The 19,058-nt window shown below is 47.6% G+C and overlaps 1 protein-coding gene across 1 annotated transcript in view; it reads right to left on the reverse strand.

Moving 5' to 3' along the window:
- The window catches only part of PIGQ (phosphatidylinositol glycan anchor biosynthesis class Q), a 30,483-nt gene extending 13,127 nt beyond the window's left edge, over window positions 1–17,356 (reverse strand). The window contains 7 exon segments of the mRNA XM_082490602.1: window positions 1,722–1,875; window positions 2,884–3,010; window positions 8,434–8,554; window positions 8,641–8,681; window positions 8,684–8,732; window positions 9,731–9,862; window positions 16,661–17,356. Of these exon segments, the coding sequence (XP_082346728.1) occupies window positions 1,722–1,875; window positions 2,884–3,010; window positions 8,434–8,554; window positions 8,641–8,681; window positions 8,684–8,732; window positions 9,731–9,862; window positions 16,661–17,334 (1,298 nt within the window). The 5' untranslated portion in view covers window positions 17,335–17,356.
- Between the last annotated feature and the right edge of the window lie 1,702 nt (window positions 17,357–19,058).

The following is a 19,058-nucleotide window of genomic DNA, read 5'->3' on the forward strand; positions in this document are numbered from 1 at the left end:
CCTGAGCTACAAAAGCCAGACCGGTTAACCAGCCTAGTTAAGGTGCGGAGGCTGCTCAGATTTCAAGGCAGCGTTGTGAAAGCAGAGGCAAGGAGTCTTATCCAAGAGAAGCGTCTGGTTTGAGGAACACCAACTGCTTCAAGGAATTGGCAGGGTGCCCCCAGACTGGCAGGCACAGCTCGGTGCACTAATCCCCGGGCAGGAGGGTGCCCAGGACAACCCCAGGTTGCTGGTACACATCTGCCCTGTTACTCTGACTAAGGCCACGCACTGCCCCGCGTACCCTGACACGGCACCAAGCGGGTGTTCCTGCTGCAGCATCTGCCCCACCTTCCCCGGCTGCCTGCACACACTTGCCCGCTCACATTTCACCGGGCGGTTTGTTTCAGAAGGGAATCTCAGGCTTCACCAGCACCTGAACCAGCAAATTCTTCTGCCAGCGGCAGGAACGCAAGGTGTTGCGGGTGGCTGTGTTGATGTGGGACGACTGCTATCCCTTCCTGACTCTCCATGGGGGGCACCTGGCACAGCAGGGGCAGTTCGCTGCCTGCGGCAAGATAACATATAGCTGCTCTGCACTTCTAACAAACAGCCAAAGCCGAGGCGGGTGGACTGGCTCCCTGCAGCTCACAAGGGAAAAGCAATCAGCTGAGAAAATGCTTTTCCCATTTCCGCTCTCCGGACAGTTAGGAGCAGCCAGGCCACTCCTCACAGACCAAAACAGAAACTCCAGTAACTAGAGGTGTTGGGAAGAGACTCCCCATAAATGACACTACTGATTTCGGGTCTAAACACTATGCTCACAACAGACACGATTCATAAATCATATCGCAGTATTTCTAACCATTCCCTAAACTACCCAGAACTAAAGATCTACTATTTCCCCTTTTGTTTGCAATGTAAAGCCCTCCGTTCACAGCCTGGGGAGGAACAATGACCATTCTGTACTCTATAAGCCAGAAGTTCCTGCATTTATTACCTTGTCTCTCACCTCCTTGGCAAGAGCTTCTGCAGTTGCCTGCGTGGCTCCTTGCTGCAGCACGTGCTGATGGAGGGCCGGAACAGAGCGTGTTGGTGGGTACCGTTTGCACAGTAACCCCGACGTGCTCTGGACATGCCCCCCCCAAAGCCCCCTGCACTCCCACACGCTCCCTCAGAGCCTCTGCCCGGCTCTCAGGCCACTGGGCCCTCCAGTAGGTCCAGACGATGACACCAGGATGGCGTCACAGCCATGCTGTAACCCCAAACCTGCCATCTGTGCTCCACGATGCAGACATGAACCTCTGAAGCAGGGCAGAGGAAGGGATTTTGGGGCTTCTCCGGAAGTAAAAAAGTGTTCCCCTTTCCTCCTCCTCTCCTCCAGTTCCCCTCAAAACTACTGGGTAGGGTGCAACTGGAAAGAGTCCTATATGGTTGAAAAAAGGGACGGGGTGAACTGCTTTCTCGTCCTCTGCCCGTCACGTAGTTTTATTTTTCCAGGTCACTACCACAACAAGTAAATATTTAAACATAGGAGAACTGAAAAGAGAGGTCGCTCGTACTACTGTGGCCATCGTTTCTACATGCATAAAAGAATGCAATAAACGAATTGCTGCCTAAAGCGTGAAATCAAAAGAACTACACCAGGATTGAATGCTCCCCAAATTAAAGACATGGCCTGAGCGTTCAGTGGCCCTTCTCTCCAAACATACCCGAGACACAGCCAAGAGAGATCAACTCACCTGGCGCCGTAGACATAGAAGCAGTAGATGTGGAAGGTCAGAAGCGCAATGATGTCGGAGAGGATGCAGAGAGCCACGGTCAGGCCCAGACAAGCCGACAGACCGACATACCAGAGGATCATCTCAATGAACGGGGACATCAGGTGAATGTAGCCTAGTGGACATTGTAGAGTGTTAGTATTTGGCTGAGATGCCTTCCTGTTGACAGTCTCAAGAGACTGATTCCCCCCACCCTAGAACATTGCTCCAGAAACCCTAGCCACGAAAACATGGAAGTAAAACTGGAAAACTCCCTTCAATGCCATCTTCTTTTTAGAAGGGCCAACAAAAACTCTCTCCCCGCTCTCCCCCAGGTTTCTGTCCAGGTGTGACAGCTCTGCGAGGAAGGGGAGGACGTGCTTAGTTTGAACAGAGCACTCACCTTGCTCCACATATGATGGCTTTTCTCAATTTGTGTCCAGGTTCCCAATTACATTTTTAACTGCACACATCAACCTTTACTGCAACCATTCCCCTTTTCTAGCTCTTCCCACAAAAGCCAACCCGTATGGCTTTTGTAAAACAAAAAGTGATGACTTTTTCATCACTAAAGTGGAGCAAAGTCACAAAAACAAGACCGTACTTGATTGATGAACAAAGTAAATCAGCACAATAACTAAGGAGTTCATGTCCATCATGACTGTACTCCTTCTTCAAGACACTTATCAAGGATAGCAGGGGTGTGTTATTTCAAGAAGAGACTCAAAATAATAAAGTGGCACTAAGCTGAAGTCGGAAACAGGACAGGGTTGGCATTCGCCTCCTGAGAGCACAGTTCTCATCCGTCTCCTATCAGCTGCTTCTTACATGGCAAAGACCACGAAAGCCCACATAAGACCTAAAGCCTTCCCTTGGACACTCACCACTAATGGCACCACCTAAGTAAGCTCTGCCGTGATTTGCACTTCTTGCAAAGCATCAATACAAGCGCTTTATTTAATATGCATGACTTCCTTGTGTGGGAATCCAACTTTGGCTTGAGTTCCCACAGCGGGAAGACTCCCAGGCAAGTTTGTACTCGCAGTAGTGCATTTTGATTTGTTATTCACCTCTAGGCAAACATTGAACACTCGGGAGGGAAGAGATGAAAAGGGAGGCCGAAAAGTTAAACAATTGCACTTACTAATCCAAAGATGGATGTGGTAAAGGAAGAAGCGTCCCAAAACCTGATCCAAAGCTCGGTTCATTTTCAGTCCGGCTGGTGCTCCCATTAGCCACTGCAGCAGGTCCTGGAGCTCTTCAGCTACGTGCTACAAACACACGGAAGCAAGGCACCGGAGTTAAAAGACTGTTCCCGCACTGAACAGGTCCAGTGCACTGTACATGCTGCCCCCCTGCAAAATATTCTTACCACACCCTTCAACGGAAAAAAAAAAAAAATAAAATCAGAAATGCACTTTTATTGACTCTATACTGAATCCAACAGAGAGGAAGCTGAACTGCTTAAGTGGTCTCAGCGCTGGGAACGTGAGCCTAGTGTGTTTGCTTACGGCCACCTCTGGTAGACTGGCACAGCATGACTTCTTGGTGTAATGGGAGTTCTTGAAATAGATGGCAAATGCTGGTGCATCAATCGACTTCTTCAGATAATCAACTGAATAGTCAGAACTGAGCAAGTAATTAACTACGGGGAAGGCTGTCAGGATTTTAAAAGGGCGAAGATGGCAACGCGCTCACGGGCAAAAAAAGTGAATTTTAACAAACAACCTCTATGTGTTTACGGCAGTGTAGAAAACAATTATATAAACGTATTTCATACATAAACTTTCTTGACGCTCTATTGGTGTACTAGGCAAGATTAACCATGCTGTAGAGCACCGAGCTTGCCTACCACTATCGTGCCCTTCTGCAGGCTTCACGGAGAGATGCCCATGGCATCCCAGTAAAAAAGCAGCCCTCTGAATCATTGAGAAAAAGAGCCTAATGGAACTTGTCCCCAAATCACCGAGGGCTTTGACTCACGATTTCTGGTGGTTTAATCCCAGGCTGATGTTATTTACTGATTTTTCTCTTTCCACCCCACTACTCTGCCAGAGGTTCCCCTTGCAGTCGGCAGGGCAGAAGACAAGGGTGGCTCTGCTCCTCGGTAGTTTGCACCTGACCTACTCACCTAAGCCAAAACCAGCGGTGAATTGAGGTAGCCAAGAGTGGTAACCTCCAGCAAACAGGTGAGGAACATACCTGGAGGAAGGAGTGACCTCTCACACCGTCCCGCATGACCAGAGACTGGGAGTAAAAGCCTTCTATCTCCAAAAATCCCACTTACAGTCAAGTCCGTGCAAGTGAATTGCACCGCAAATTGTGCGTGTGCAGAAGAATCAAGACATGCTGCCTACAGCTAATGCACTGTAGCCTACTTTCCCCATCACTCATATAGATAATTTCCCTACGGGGGAATTATTTCCAAGGAATGGCTCCGTTTTATTTGTTAACCAACAGGATCCTTGCAAAATGAGTTTGTAAACACTCACTTTCAGCGTAGGGGCAAAATTAAGGGCTCCATCTTCAACTTAACCGAAAGGATTGCCTTTTTATTTCATTCCTTTTCCCTCTGTCTCGCTGCAAGTCAGAACTGATTTGAACCCTTGGATCTTACCTCTGTGGCTCAGAAGCGTTAGCTACTTTATAAATAGATCAGATTTAATATTTAAAGTGTTGGATTGGTAACTCAGAAAAAGCATTTGGGGATTTTAATGAAATATTTAAATGCTTGAAAGCAGTCTTTCAGCAAGGCTGTTTTTCAGCACCGAATCCTTCTGGAGGCTGCCAGTCCCAGAGGTGCTACTAAATTCTGACGGGGGCACGTAGCTCTGGGAAGGTGCCCTCGCTTGCTGCTGTTTGGCTGGGCACGGCGTTTCAAAACAGAGTCCTAAGGCATAACCTTGCAGCTTTTTTCCCAGCCAGATATTTTGGGACTGATCAATAGCAAGCAGGATCAGGAAAGGCGACTGGGAGTCCAATTCTCCCGCCGCAGTCATGAATACTGAGTGTGGCCCCTATTAATAAGTAAGATATGGTGAACTGGAAGTGTTTCATAAAGGGGTGTAGGGACACTACCAAACTGGAGACTAACACAGTTCAGATGAGATCGCTGTTGATGTATTTCCTTTCTTGTCATGCTCTTCTTTCTAGTCTCCATATGCAGATGGGTCTAATGGTGACATGACACTGACAGAGAAGGACACACGGCGCACTGCGGGCGCCGGGATGCCCAGTGCAAACTTCCCGAGCGGAGCATCTACTGCAAGTCAGAGCAAGCAGAGCCAAAGCACTCCCTACCAGACACATTTTCCCTGGGTTTGTTGCAGACCTTTGGGGCTCTATTTTACAATTTAACATCTAAGAATATTTTCCAGAAGTGTTCTCTCTGCTTGCTTTGTTTATGGATTAGCAGGACATGACTGAATAGGAACTTACATCCAATTATCTCTAAGCCCCAGTAACATTTTTGGAGGCACGATCTATGATAAATATTTCACTGTTTCAAAGAGATTACAGCTTAAGAAAAAGAGACATCAGCAAGGATGAAAGAGGTGAAGGAGAAAAAAAAAACAAGATGGTTTAGAAGCAGTTCTTCTTTTTAAAGCAGACAAATGTAGCACTTCGAATTGGGTATATTTGAAAGACGGCTGTCTTGTGGAAGGCAAAAACAAGGACAACCATTGGGAAGCCTGGTGGGATCGAGAGGAAGGAGGAGGGTAGGAATTATGAGGGCACCTACAGAGAGAAGATTATGCACATTTTCCATTCTTGGATTTGAAAGCCTGCTCTGAAAAAAATCAGTCCTTCGTATTGCGCACAGCTACTCGCCAGTTACTCCCTAGGTGTCTCTGAATCACATCTGCTTCATTTACTGACAAAAGCAACTTGTTATTACAGTCAGCGCAGCGCAGCTCATCAAGCTGTGAAAGTGGGAGCTGCAGTCCATGATGTCTTGTGCATCATCAACAATTGCTAGCTAAGTGCTGATTTGAGAACCATTATATATAGGGGATGACGAATGACGGCTAGGGAACACGGCTTGATCCTCACGTCAGCAGGCTGAGCTTGTGACCCTGGCAGTTGTTGAGAGCCAAAATAGCCTACCTGCATCTGCTTCCTTCCAGAGAGATGTTTGCTAGAAAAAAAAAAACAACAAAAAAACAACAACCGAGCACTGTATCGAGTACCCACGCAGCTACCATTTTGTCAATATTAAAATCCATCAATCGAACCAACATGGTTATATGTTATATAAGGTTAGTTTGTCAATATTAAGACCGATCAAATCAATAAGGTTCAAATAAGGTTATGCATATAACCTTATACTACATAATAATCTTCTTATAATATATATAATGTCTATTTACAGATAGAGAAGTAAGGTCAACGCCATCATCAGATCTGGGGCAGACATCAAAAGCAGAATAGCAAGGAGCATTAGGGAAGGCAAAATAACTCATTCTGCACATGGGAAAGTTTGCGTTACCGAACTTGGCAACACATAAGCACTTGAGAAAGCCCAAGTGATGGGAATAATGCGTACCAGATGGACGCTCAGCAGCAAAGAGGAAACCTACTGCTGAATGGCTAAGGGGAGATTTTGCTGTCATACTGGAAAAGAAGTGGTGCTGGCTTGCACACCGCATGCTGAAGTCATTGGTGTATTTTGGGATCACACAGATCTGCATTTTTTAAGGCCTGCACATAATGCATATAAATCAATGCCCACCGAAGGCAGGAAAAGGACTCCAAATGATTTTACGTCCACAATCTAATACGCTTGAAAGAAGAAAGTAAGGCTGGAAAGCAAGAAGAGTTGTAAGTGGCCTGAACTGATAAGCGTGGAGAAGCAGAGAAGAAAGGCACCAACTGACTACCGGGCCACCCCCGCAAGGAGGAGTCAGCACTTCCAGGAAAGTAAGTAAACAGCTCTTGCTGATAGCAAGGTAACGAAGCCCGCACATGTAGGAGACATGGTGAAAATAACTGACACGATGACGCGTGAGCTGAGTGACAGACGAGCTAAATTGCTGAAAGAGGAACGAACGAGGCACTCTCACAAGCAAGCCTCTCCTGGACAGGTGCTGGGATCGGATACACCTTGAGCACGGAGAACATCCATCTGCCAAAGACACTGGGCAGATGGAACCCCTCCTGGAGCCACCTGTGCAAACAGGAACGCAGCCAAAAGCCACTTCCTTGCAGACTTCTTAAGAAATCAGATTTCAGAGAGCTGGTCACTTACAGCAATGCCATAGGGAGAGCTCTAGAAAACTTAAACTGAAATATCTGTCAGAGAAAAGACTTAGGAATAAGACTTAAAAAAAATATTTTTAGTATATAGCTCAAATGCAAAAGCATTGCAAGAACTGTGGTCCTTTCTACCCCACCACTGCTGCTGAATAGTGTCTGCAGCAATCCTTAAAACATGCACTCCTTAAAAGTTGGACTATGAAAGATAACAAAAATAGCAGTAATCATGATCCACAGCTACGCTGGACACTCCACGCATTTTCTGAAAGCACAGCAAGAATGATCAGAGACTTATGACTTGTAACAACTAAAAGGTTAGACGTGGACCAAGCAGATCACCAAGAGAGACATGAGCTCTTCTGAAGAAAGACAGGATAAGTAGGAAAAAGAAATTGCTGCTGGAATTCTCTAATCAGAATAAAATTCCTCCCAACCAAGAAGACAGAGAAAGAGCAAAGAGAGGACGTTCTCCAGCTGCTAGAAAGAAACCACTGGAAAGATCCACCTTCTCTCCCAGAAATGAAAGGAAAGTGGGCAGAGAAACGATTAAGCTGTGCAGCTGCATGGCAGCGTTCAACACTGGCTGCACATTCATTCCCAAGACACGGCAGGTTTTAAAACGGAGCTAACTTCAGATTAGCGGTTTGGTCTCCAGCTTCTGAAGTACCTCGTATGTTCCTTACTGCCACTAAACAGATATATTGGAGTACTGCACCTAAAATGAGCCACCAGAAGAGCACGATACTATGAGTCATAGTTGTTCTTCATTAATTTATGCTGATGCTGAGGGATCTTAGTGGGCAAGAGGAGTTTATGTTTGAGAAAAATCACAGGACGCAGCAAGTTTTCCTAGTTTACCATCTGTACACCAGAGCTCTTAGACAGGACTTCAGGTGTTTATATCCTGACTAGCTGACGCCTTTGGATTTCCCCATGAAATTTCCCTTCACAAGCACAGCTGCACTGCTTATCAAGTCTGACTTTTCAGTACTTTATCAGATTCAACCCAAGTTACAGCTTTTTGGTTGTTTGTTTTTATTTTTTTTTTTCCCCCCAAACACCCCATACGGCAACAACTTGAGGATACCTCCTGTTGACTCCAGAATAAAAGTATTCTGGCTCGATAACCACTCAACCTGCAGTTGCAGAGCTCTGTCCATGCCATAATTGTTACTTTAGGAACCGGAGCAGCCCTCCGGTAAACATCTAATTACTATTCCCTGCACACGCAAAGCAGAGCTGTGTTCCTTTTGAGCAGCCCCAGCAGGCTTGATTTGAAGATTTCACTCCTCTTGAGGAGACCTAATTTGCATGGCTTCAGACAGGACGCTCCGAAACCCTTGTGCGTGAGGCATTGCCTCCTTACAACTACCCCAGACATCAAGAGCTGGTCAGTACCCACAGCAGGTGAAAGAGCAACGGCTTTGGCCAGACTTACATCAGCCACAGGGATGAGAGTGTCAGCAAGGTGACCAATTCGGTTCTTTCTGTACAGCCAGGACATCAGCAGCATCCCCAGAGCCACATCAATCAGCAGAGAGACAAAGATGTTGGCTTTCCTGCATGCAGGATGAAGAGAAACAGCGTTAGACAAAAAGGAAGGACAGCGTTTAATGTTTCAACGATGATTGTTGGCTTCACTTACATAGCATCTTCAGTGTCCCAGGGACACCAGGACAATTTACTGAAGAGACACAGTGTAGAGATCTTTTGACTTTCACTGGTGCGCTGCTACTTCTGTGGCCAAACACGGAGCCACTCGGAGCCTCCCGCACCACAAAACCTTTCTTAGGAAGGGGAGCGAAGAGTGGGATTGAAGCTACACAGAGGAACGTTAGACCGAGCGTGTATATATATACTCAGGGGGGATTTACCAATACTAAGGGCACCAGCACTTGGAGTATCCACATTGAGATCGGGTGGCTTTCCAAGCAGTATACTTTAGTTCAATCACTAGTCAGTGTAAGAAATAGCATTTCTGGGTACACAAACATACCCAGAAGGGCTGCTGAACTGCCCCCTCACTGCTCGAGTTTCTGAATGAAATTCCGTGGCGCCAGTTATTCGGGAAATCAGATTAAACAATCACGGTTACTTTTGGCCTTCAAATCTGTTAATCTATTTTAAGTGTTCCCTGGGAGTCTATTACCGCAGGATCAGAGAAGGACACAGAACAAGACTCGCTGTGTAATGGCCATAGGGCATTCGATATCTGTCTCAGATCTCTGCCTCTCCCTGTTCCACTCACTGGGCTGCACGTTTGCTTTTGCTATTACACTGACTTCGTTACTGCTGTTGGAGTCTCTGGTCTGCAGTTAGCGCAGAAAGATTCCCCAAAACAGTAGGTGAAAGAGGAGAGCGTTTAAACCGTTCTGCTTTTATGGAAAGTGCCACTGAATACTGATGGCAGTTTTTGGTTAACAGCAGCATATGTGGAAGCAATGAGCTTGTGGGAGTAGTGATAGCAAAGTACTACACACACGGGTGCAGTACAAGCTTTTATTCCAGTCGCCTTTCCCAGGCTAGGGAAAAAAGCATATATATCTGGCATAAGGCATAATTAATATAAACAGAGTGCAGAGTGCAAATTAGCAGGGAGTAGAGCAAGGAAAGCAACATGACCTGGTGCAGCGAGGACCCCGTAGTGCTGCACAGGCAGAGGATCCGTGGTTTGGGTTTCCCAGAGGAGACAGGGCTAGAGCAAAGATGTGCGTGGCTTTATGTGTACTGCATACCTCATTAGCTGAGTCTGGTTTTGAGCCTTCTTGTTGCTGCTGATGACCTGGAGGTGCTGCAAGCGATGTCCCAGCTGCTCACAAGTTGAGAGTTTGCTCCATAAGAAAGACAAAGGCCAAAACTTCAGCACCCTGCAAGAAACACAGCGGGAATGTCCCGTTTTGATTTTGCCATATAGCAGGCTGTGCAGCGTACAAAACATTCAGTGTCAAGTTAAGGTTGTGCAACCAGAGGCAGTGTCAAGATATTGTCGTTAAAAAATATTAGATGTTAACCGCTCTCTTAAACGTTAACAGAATTAAGGCGGCCTTACCAGATCAGGGCAGCTGAAGCAGACAACCCAACCTCTCATTTCCATTCCGTAAAACCAAGGCTCTCGCCCTTCCAAGGAAGCCATAACGCAATGCTGCTTCCTCCCTGTGCTTTGGGATACGTGACTGGGATTGCACACTGCTCTAAGTCTCTGGGAGACTGGAGTCAAGGCACTTGTGTTGTGTTGTCGTGATGTACACACGTTGCAACTGCTTCACAAATCCCAGCATTGCTGATCACAAGTCTATTTAGTGTGAGCTTGCTATAACAAAAGCTGTGTTCTCCCTCGTTTCTGTCCCCTTTTTCCCCCCTCTTCTCTCTTTCTTCCACTTCATCCTTCTCTTCTTTTTTTCTTTATCACTTCCAGTTTCCTTTCTCAGGGTCTTCATTTCGAGCTTCTCTCCACTGCCTTGCCAAGGGTGACCAGCAGTATGTAGACTACATGACATTTAGCATTTAATTAGGTTTCAAAGTTAACATCCACATTAGGCCTGTAGGGGAGGAAATGTTCACATGTTTCTTTTTTATGACTCAGAAGAAAAGTACTAAATGATGCTCAATTATTCTGGGGAGTCACTTTGATTACCACACAACCTATAAAGGAAGGAATGAGGGTGATTTGCGTAGTCTGAAATGCCACCACTGGACGCAGACCGGTCAAAGAACACACAGTAGCGGTACAGCAACACAAGGCACCATCTTTGTTGTGGGGAATAAATTCTGATGTGGACATAATTTGGATCTCTTCTTTCTTGTACACAATGGTGGTTTCACTATTTTCACAGTGTTTTCATTGTTTCTCATTAAAGGTCCAGGAATCCACGTTCACTTTTGGTCACTTCCTTCACCTACTCTCTCTTACTGCTTCGGCATGTTCCTTTGCTTTTTACATCCATTCCAAACGCTACAATTATTCCTGGTATCCTGCTTCACTTTTGAAATTGTATGGCTGTTCGGATCGTTAGTGAGCGTGGCCTGGAGATGTCCCCTTGACGTGTGCGTGCCTTCCCCAGATTTCATCCAGAGGACTTCAGCCCGTCGGCCAGCAGCAGAGGGCCTTTAGGACTGGCCACAATAAACTGCAGGATGGGCAGACTGGCGCTCCGGCTGCTATTTATACATTTTACACAAACGGCAAGGGTATGGCTCGCTCAAAATCCTGCTCGGTTCGCTGTGATTGCTGTCCCCTTCCCACCCCCCATCCTCCTGAGCCCTTTCAAGCATCCTTCGGGCAAGGTTTGTCAGCTTAAAAACCAGAGTGCTGAAGTCCCCCCTTCCCCCTCCCCATTCAAATCTCAGATGCACTGGTTTTGAAACACACTCATTTGTACTGTGAATCATTCTTCTTAAATTGAGGCCTCCGAGTTACTCAGCTCTTCGTTACAGCCTCCCACCTTAGAGACAAATGCACGCACTGCTCTTCAGCTGACTTGTCAGGAGGGGGTATCTAAAGCGGCGGAGGAAATAGCGGCGTGCAGGGGAGGGAGACACGGCGGGTGACCGCGCTGGCCACTGGTCTCAAAGACCTGGCTTTGCAGATTCACCGAGGCACAAGTGCAGACTAGTTTTCTCTTCCAATTACATCCTAGCCCAGTGGTGACACGTTCTGGTGTGGCAAACCTTTGCGAGAGCAGAGAATTGCACTTGAAATACAAAGGAGGGGGAAGGAGAAACGCCGTACCTGTGTGGTTATGTACAGACGACTGAAGGTGGAAAAAAAAAAAAATTACCATTCAAACCACTAGCTGCCAGACCACCTCAGCTCAAGAAGAAACCAAGGACTCTGGGGCCCTGCGATAAACACTCGGGCTGATGATCTTCCCGTCCTCTCCCAGCAACGTGTGTCTCTTACCATTCATTGCTGCACCACGACTCCCCGAGCTAGAGGCAGCTGGCTTGTGGGTCACCCACCGACCAGACAGCCCTGGTCCCCCACACCAAAGGAAAGGACAGCTGCTGCTCTCTTCTGCCTGAGGAATCGCTTGCACAAGTCAAAATGATTTCCAAAGCAGCCTCACCCCCAGGGGCACCCCCCAACATGTGCCCCCCAAGGGGCAAACGCATCTCCTTGATTGAACAGGATGGGCCCACAATCCCAGACTGGTCAGGGTTGGAAGGGCCCTCTGGAGCTCCCCCAGTCCCACCCCCTGCCAGAGCAGGGGCACCTACAGCAGTGGCACAGGACAGGTCCAGGCAGGTTTGGAATGGCTCCAGAGCGGCAGACTCCCCCCCACCTCTGGGCAGCTGTGCCAGTGCTCTGCCGCCCGCACAGGAGAGAAGTCCCTCCTCGTGTTTAGATGGAACTTCCTATGGTCAAATCTGTGCCCGTTCCCTCTTGTCCTGTCACTGGGCACCACTGAAAAAAGACTGTTCCCATCCCCCTGGCACCCTCCCTTGAAGGATTTATAAGCATTGTTAAGATCCCCCTTCAGTCATCTTTTCTCCAGACTAAGATGACCCAATTCCCTCAGCCTTTTCTCATAAGAAAGATGCTCCAGTCCCCTGAGCATCACAAGACACATCTGTGCTTGCCTGTACTACGACCGACTCTCTTTTCTTTCCACCTAACGTCAAGAGGACAACCTCTATTCCACTTACATACTTTCTTTGGAAAGTAAATACATACACATACTCATTTAAATAAAAATGCAAACACACTGTGAAAAGCTCAATATAGTAGTTGCAAGATGTGCTACAGATACTCTCATCTCTAAGAGTACTGAGGCAGAAAGCCAAAAATATTACTTGCGTGGTCTCCTACCCCTATGCATACTGACTCTGCATTGCCATAAATGCTCCCACTTGTTTAGCACATGGTATATGGAATGGTATTCAAAAGTGCAATGGAAAACCAACAAAATAAAAACCAAAACAAAACAACAAAAAAACCCCCAAACAAAACAAAACAACTACCCCAAAACAGTGATGTTGTGTCATTTCATTATTTAAGCACCAGGAGATCTTTGGGGTATTTCCAAACGTAAGGAATTTTAGCAATAAATTAACATTGCCTGCACGAATAAATCTTGATTTTCCAATCCAAGTTTTTCCAAAAGCGAGTGTGGATTTTCCAGATATCGGACGAAAAGCAATCTTTCCAAATCAGGATCACATGCAAATGTTAAAGCTCCATTAACCAGAACCCCCGGCTGCCTTTTTGCTCCTTGCTAGAAACTGCAGGAATGGTGCTTCCCTTCTGGATGAAGGATCAGAGGTCATGGTGTTTGCAAACGGATCTTTTTTTAAAAGGAGCCCACAGTTTATTAGCTCCATACTAAATCATCCCGATGTCCGCAACAGCAGGCTAGAGACTTTCAGCGGTAATGGAAATCCTGCACCCAAGTCCCTGCAAAGAGAGAACTGCAATGGTCACCCCTTAGCACAAGGTGGTGCTGAAGAAATGCCTTAATTTGAGATATACAGGATTTGAGAGCACTTCGCAAGCTTGGGTGGATGGATGGATGGATGGATGGATGGATGGATGGATGGATGGATGGAAGGACGGATGGAAGGACGGATGGATGTTAGCGCCCACCCTCTGAGATTTCTAACGCTGCTGCCCTGCTTCCCCAGCGCAAATACACAACACCGGCATATCCAAAAAAGCCCCAAGCCTCCACAGCTTGAGAGGACACCGCTGATCCCTTTCTTTAGCTTTTCAAAGCTGGCTATCCCTTCACTTCACAAAAACCTGGGAAAGAAAGAAGTCTGATGACCAGAAGCAGCAAAAACTTGACAGATCCTATTTTATGGGACATCCTGTCCCAGCACAGGGAGAAGGGGACTGGAAGGACACCTGCACACAATATCCTTGAGCCCTCCCTACCTTGCGCGTGTTGGCACAAAGGAGGGTGTACCACACATCACACGGTAAATTGAACCAAATTAGATCAAATAACTTAGAAGGTCAAACAGGAGGTTTGTTATAAAGCCAGGTATTAATCTCTGTTCTCCAAGACTGATGTTTGAAAACACCCATAAATTAAGTAAACATCATGCTGATACTATAGGTAAATAAAACAAAGCAGAAAGAAAGCTGTATCTACCTCCCAAGGTTAAGAACAAGTTCAAGCTAGGTTTACGCAGAGCAAGCCTCGCATTCTGCCTGCTGGGACGTACAGCTAGCTGGCTGCCAGCCTGGCTGCTGCTCTGGCTCCAAAAAACATCCCTACCGGGCTTAGGAAAAGCTGAAATCAGAATAGGTGCTGATAAGGTGGGTAGCAGCGCTCTGTGCCCCACCTGCCAGATTCAGCTCGAGCTCCCAAGTTGTGCTTAGGCTGTGGCCTTCTGGAGACCTGCGAGGCTTGGGCTCAACTTGACTCCAAGGCCGGTCTGAGTCCTCGCACCAATCAAGGTGGGCAAGTTCGACCTTGAGACCAAGTGCCTACACAGAAGAAGATCATCCTGACTGTTGGTAGTCACACACCATCCATGGACGGCCAGAAAAAGGACCTTCAGGGCTGAATCCTAATCTTCTACCCAAGCACAACGTTCTGACTTAGTTACCTGGGGACCACTGGTACCCAATTACATCAGATTTGGGTTTGACCCTAAATCTCTTCCAAATACAGTACTCCAAAAATGGTCAGTTCTCCCTTCGTGTAACACGATGCGGAACCCAACTGTTCAGAAAAACTTTGCACACGAAGAGTTTCACCGACATTTTTTAGGAAGGTATCATACAACTGGAAACCCGTTAAAAGACTCCATTCCCCATACCCTTAGGCTGTACTTGAGAAGATTTATCCATAAATACAGGAGTAGCTGTTATCCAAACCAAAGTGTCGCCTTGCAGCTTGAAACCTGAACTCCACTCCCCTCTGCGGCACAACCTCTCTGGGCAGGCTGACCAGACGCGATATTAAGCTTTATACGCAGAAGCTTCTCCCCTATCAAAGCTCAGAACTTCTCTTTTACCCTCAGCAAGTTTGCCGATGACACCGAGCTGTGTGGTGAGGTAGACACACTGGAGGAGAGGGATGCCATCCAGAGGGACCTGGACAGGCTGGAGAGGTGGGCCCGTGCCAACCTCCTGCAGTTCAACAAGGCCAAGTGCAAGGTCCTACATCTGGGTTGGGGCAAGCCCTGGAGAGCAGCCCTGAGGAGAAGGACCTGGGGGTGCTGATGGACGAGAAGCTCAACATGAGCCAGCAGTGTGCGATCGCAGCCCAGAAGGCCAACTGTATCCTGGGCTGCATCAGAAGTGTGGCCAGCAGGGCACGGGGGGGGATTCTGCCCCTCTACTCCACTCTCGTGAGACCCCACCTGGAGTACTGCATCCAGCTCTGGAGTAGTTCCTATGTTTTCCCAACATCAGAAAGACATGGATTTGTTGGAGAGGGGCCAGAGGAGAGCCATGATGATGATTGGAGGGATACAGCACCTCTCCTACGAAGACAGGCTGAGACAGTTGGGGTTGCTCAGCCTGGAGAAGAGAAGGCTCCAGGGAGACCTTATTGCGGCCTTCCAGTCCCTAAAGGAGAGCCGGGGAGGGACTTTTTACAAGGGCATGTAGGAATAGGACAAGGGGTGATGGTTTTAAACTGAAAGAGGGGAGATTTAGATTAGATATCAGGAAGAAATTCTTCACGCCGAGGGTGGTGAGCCCCTGGCGCAGGTTGCCCTGAGAAGCTGTGGCTGCCACATCCCTAGAGATGTTCAAGGCCAAGTTGGACAGGGCTTGGAGCAACCTGGGCTGGTGGGAGGTGTCCCTGCCCAGGGCAGGGGGGTTGGACTACATGATCTTCAAGATCCCTTCCAACCCAAACCATTCCATGATTTAGTGTGAGCATTTGCAATGCATAAAATTTGAAGCATCCTATTCAGTTTCATATTTGTGACAATGGGGTTTCACCAAGGATTCCTGTAGACCAGCATTCCTTGTCACCATGTTTGAGGAAGCCCTTAGCCTCCTGTTTTCAGCGGAGCTCCCCAAACTTTAACAGCAGCTCTGCAGCAGCCTGTTTCCAACAGAATATTTATCCTGGAGCTTCTCTGCCTGTTGTTGCCCACGGAACCTGACACACCATTGTTTTATACTGGGTTGATCTGTGGATGTGGTGGTACTGGCACAAGCAGCAGCCCTTCCCTCCACCCTTCTCACAACTCAGACTCCTATCAGTGGGTTCGCCTGTTGCCCTCGTTGTGGCAGGTCTGCGCATCTGCAGCACACCTCTGTGTCCTGTCCCTGCCAGCCACACATGGCCCATCAGTCTGATCCACAGCCTGCTGGGTTGTGCCTCCTGGGGTTGAAATGCATAAGAGAGACTGCACTGGGACCACTCAGCAAGAACCTCTTCTCAGAGCAGCTCCACAGGAGGCATATTCACCTGTCAGCTAGAGCCCTGCTCCACAGTCCATACCTATTATGTCACCTGCTGTACCATCTAAAGGCCCCTTCACACACCAGTGATCTCAAAGATCAGAAAAGAAGGTACCCAAGAGGCACATATGGTCCATAAGCAGTACCAGGAGATACAACATGACTGGTACTGATGAAAGAAACAACTTAATATCAACTGTGTTTCTCACCAGGGTTGAGCAGAAACACTGAAAATGCCTAAATGTGAATTATATTTCCGTGCAAAACATGAGCTGGCCGATGTTGCATCACTCACCTGCTCCTGCAGACCCCAGAGATAAGTGAAAGCAGGAACGTCAGCAGCATGCATGCAGGCACGGACGCCTGCTTCATTAGCTCCACAATGATACTCGCTTCAACGCCATCCGACTGCCAGTGTGTCAACTTGATGGGCCCATCGTCGTATCTGTCCGTCATGAACAGTACCTTACTCTTCGCAACTGAGTCAAAGATGGCAGAGAGTTTTGAAGCATCCTCTGCCCTGTGGTCAGTAGAGGTAGTTGTGTCCAAAGGGGGATGTAGATGGGAAAGCATGACTTTGCGCTGGTCATAGTATACTAAGATGATTTCTTCCTCTTTAGGATCGTTAGAGTGTTTCTGAAGGGTAGAACAGCTCCAGAATTTGCTGTCTCCCTCTTTGCTTATCTGAATCCATGGCTCATGGGAGAATATTGTCCCAAGGTCTTCCAAGAACTCACTCAGACTCTCTTCTTTCTCCTGCTTGCTATTGCTCCATGAGCCGAGCACAGAAACGCTGACTTTAGTCACCCGCTGGATTTCATTGAGATATTGCTTCACCTGGGCAGGAATAAAAGGGAAATGGACCACAGCAAGGATAACAGCGGAGTTCTGTTCCAAGATCCAGCGGCCGATCAAAATGCCGCTTTCCGCCGAGGAGCAGCATGACGGAAAGAAGACCTTAAGTACCATGGCAGCGATGCTGAAAGAACAGTACACCTGCCAATAAACAGAGAAATAAAACCTGAGAATGGCGATTAACCGCAAGGAAAATTTGAGCTGACCGAAGTCACCGGTGAGGCAGCCCAATCAAGTTTTAAAACACTCAGTCCTACCACTCATGTAATGACATTAGTGACAGCCAACAGATATACATACACCAGAGAAGCGTTTAGGAGGTTCCTGATAATCTGCAGTCTCTGAAGCAAGGGGTGGTGAGCCTGGAGTTTCTCAGCAATGCCCTGAGTCCTGGAGCAGTCTCTCATGACGGCACACTGATAAAGCACAGCCCGTCGCAGCAGCCGAGATCAGGAATCCATCCAGCCTCGGATCTTGGATCCGACACTGGATATGCTTGAGCACTTTCTAGAGAAGGGACTACATCGTAGCACACCATGATGCCTCTGGGGAACATTGCCCCCCATTACCAACAATCAAATACTTGTTCATGCTATAAAGCCAGCTAATTTCAGAGCCTCCTACATCATCTAGGAACCCAGAGCTGTGCTCTGCAACAAACTCACTGAACTACTTTGGTCAGATCACTCATCTCCTCATCTCACTCCCCTCATCTGGAACCAGAGACAATAATTTTGTTAAAGGACTATAGCAGTTAACTGACTGAACTTTACGCAGTAGTTTTAATTCATTAGATACAAGATCCTAAAAAAAGAGAAGCACCTCTGCTTTACCAGTGTTCTTTACCTACAACATTTTTCTTCATGTCATCTCAAAGGCTTTGTAAGACTTTTGCAAAAAGGAGCTTTGAGGCAGTTGACAATGTCTCTTTAAATAAGGTGGAGGTTTCTAACAGAAATATAATTGCAATAAGGAGGGCGCTGGCGCAGAACAGTCGGCATCCGGCGCCCGTTGTCCTTTCCCGTCCTTCAGTGCTTTGTTAGAGATGTGAAAACTCCGCAGGCCCCCGAGGCTGGCTCCTCTGCGAGGGACCAGTCAATCGGAAAGAGGAACACAGAGTGTATTTATAACACGCAGAGAGGATGCACATCGTGGAGGTCCCTGGGGTTTTTGTTTTTCCTCTCTTTTTAATACAGGACAATTGATCTAGTAAATCTTGGCACCTGGCAATTTGCGAGGGCACGGAGGAGGCGATGGGGAAGCAGCGAAGGCGAGTGATTAACCTGCTCCCAGCCCCACAGCCCTGCCAAGCACAGCACCAGCGAACGCCTGCTCACGGATGAGTTGTCAGCCCCTCCAGGCAGCAATGTGAAGTTTCCTCGTCACACAGCTCACGCCTCCAACGGGAAAAGCATCACAGTTGCTGTGTTTGCAAGGAGTAATGTGGTGGGTTTTTTTTTCCCAGGACTGAATTTTCCCTTTTACGGCAAAACTGCAAAGCACACCTCAAGATGTCCCCTCAAAGAGGCGTAAGGGTGCTCACAAGGGATTTTGTTCACAGCGTGCTGCTGGAAGCAGAGAGTGTTCACAGGTGCTGAGGGCAGCGAGCACTGTCCCTCGCTGCCCCACAGACCCTCCAGCCCACAACGAGATTTGGAGGCCACAGAGAGACTTCCATCAATGCCTCCTCGACCAGAGGGATAACCTCGGAGACATGGAGTCTGTGAGGAAGCAGGATCTCAGAAGAACCTCAAATAATGTGTGTTTTCCCGAGGGATTGCAAGATGCCAGCAGAAGGGGAAGGGAAGTGGAAAGATGTATCAAAGGAAGAGTAGAAA

The sequence above is a fragment of the Vanellus vanellus genome (assembly GCF_965231255.1).
Source record: "Vanellus vanellus genome assembly, chromosome: 14".
NCBI lineage: Eukaryota > Metazoa > Chordata > Aves > Charadriiformes > Charadriidae > Vanellus > Vanellus vanellus.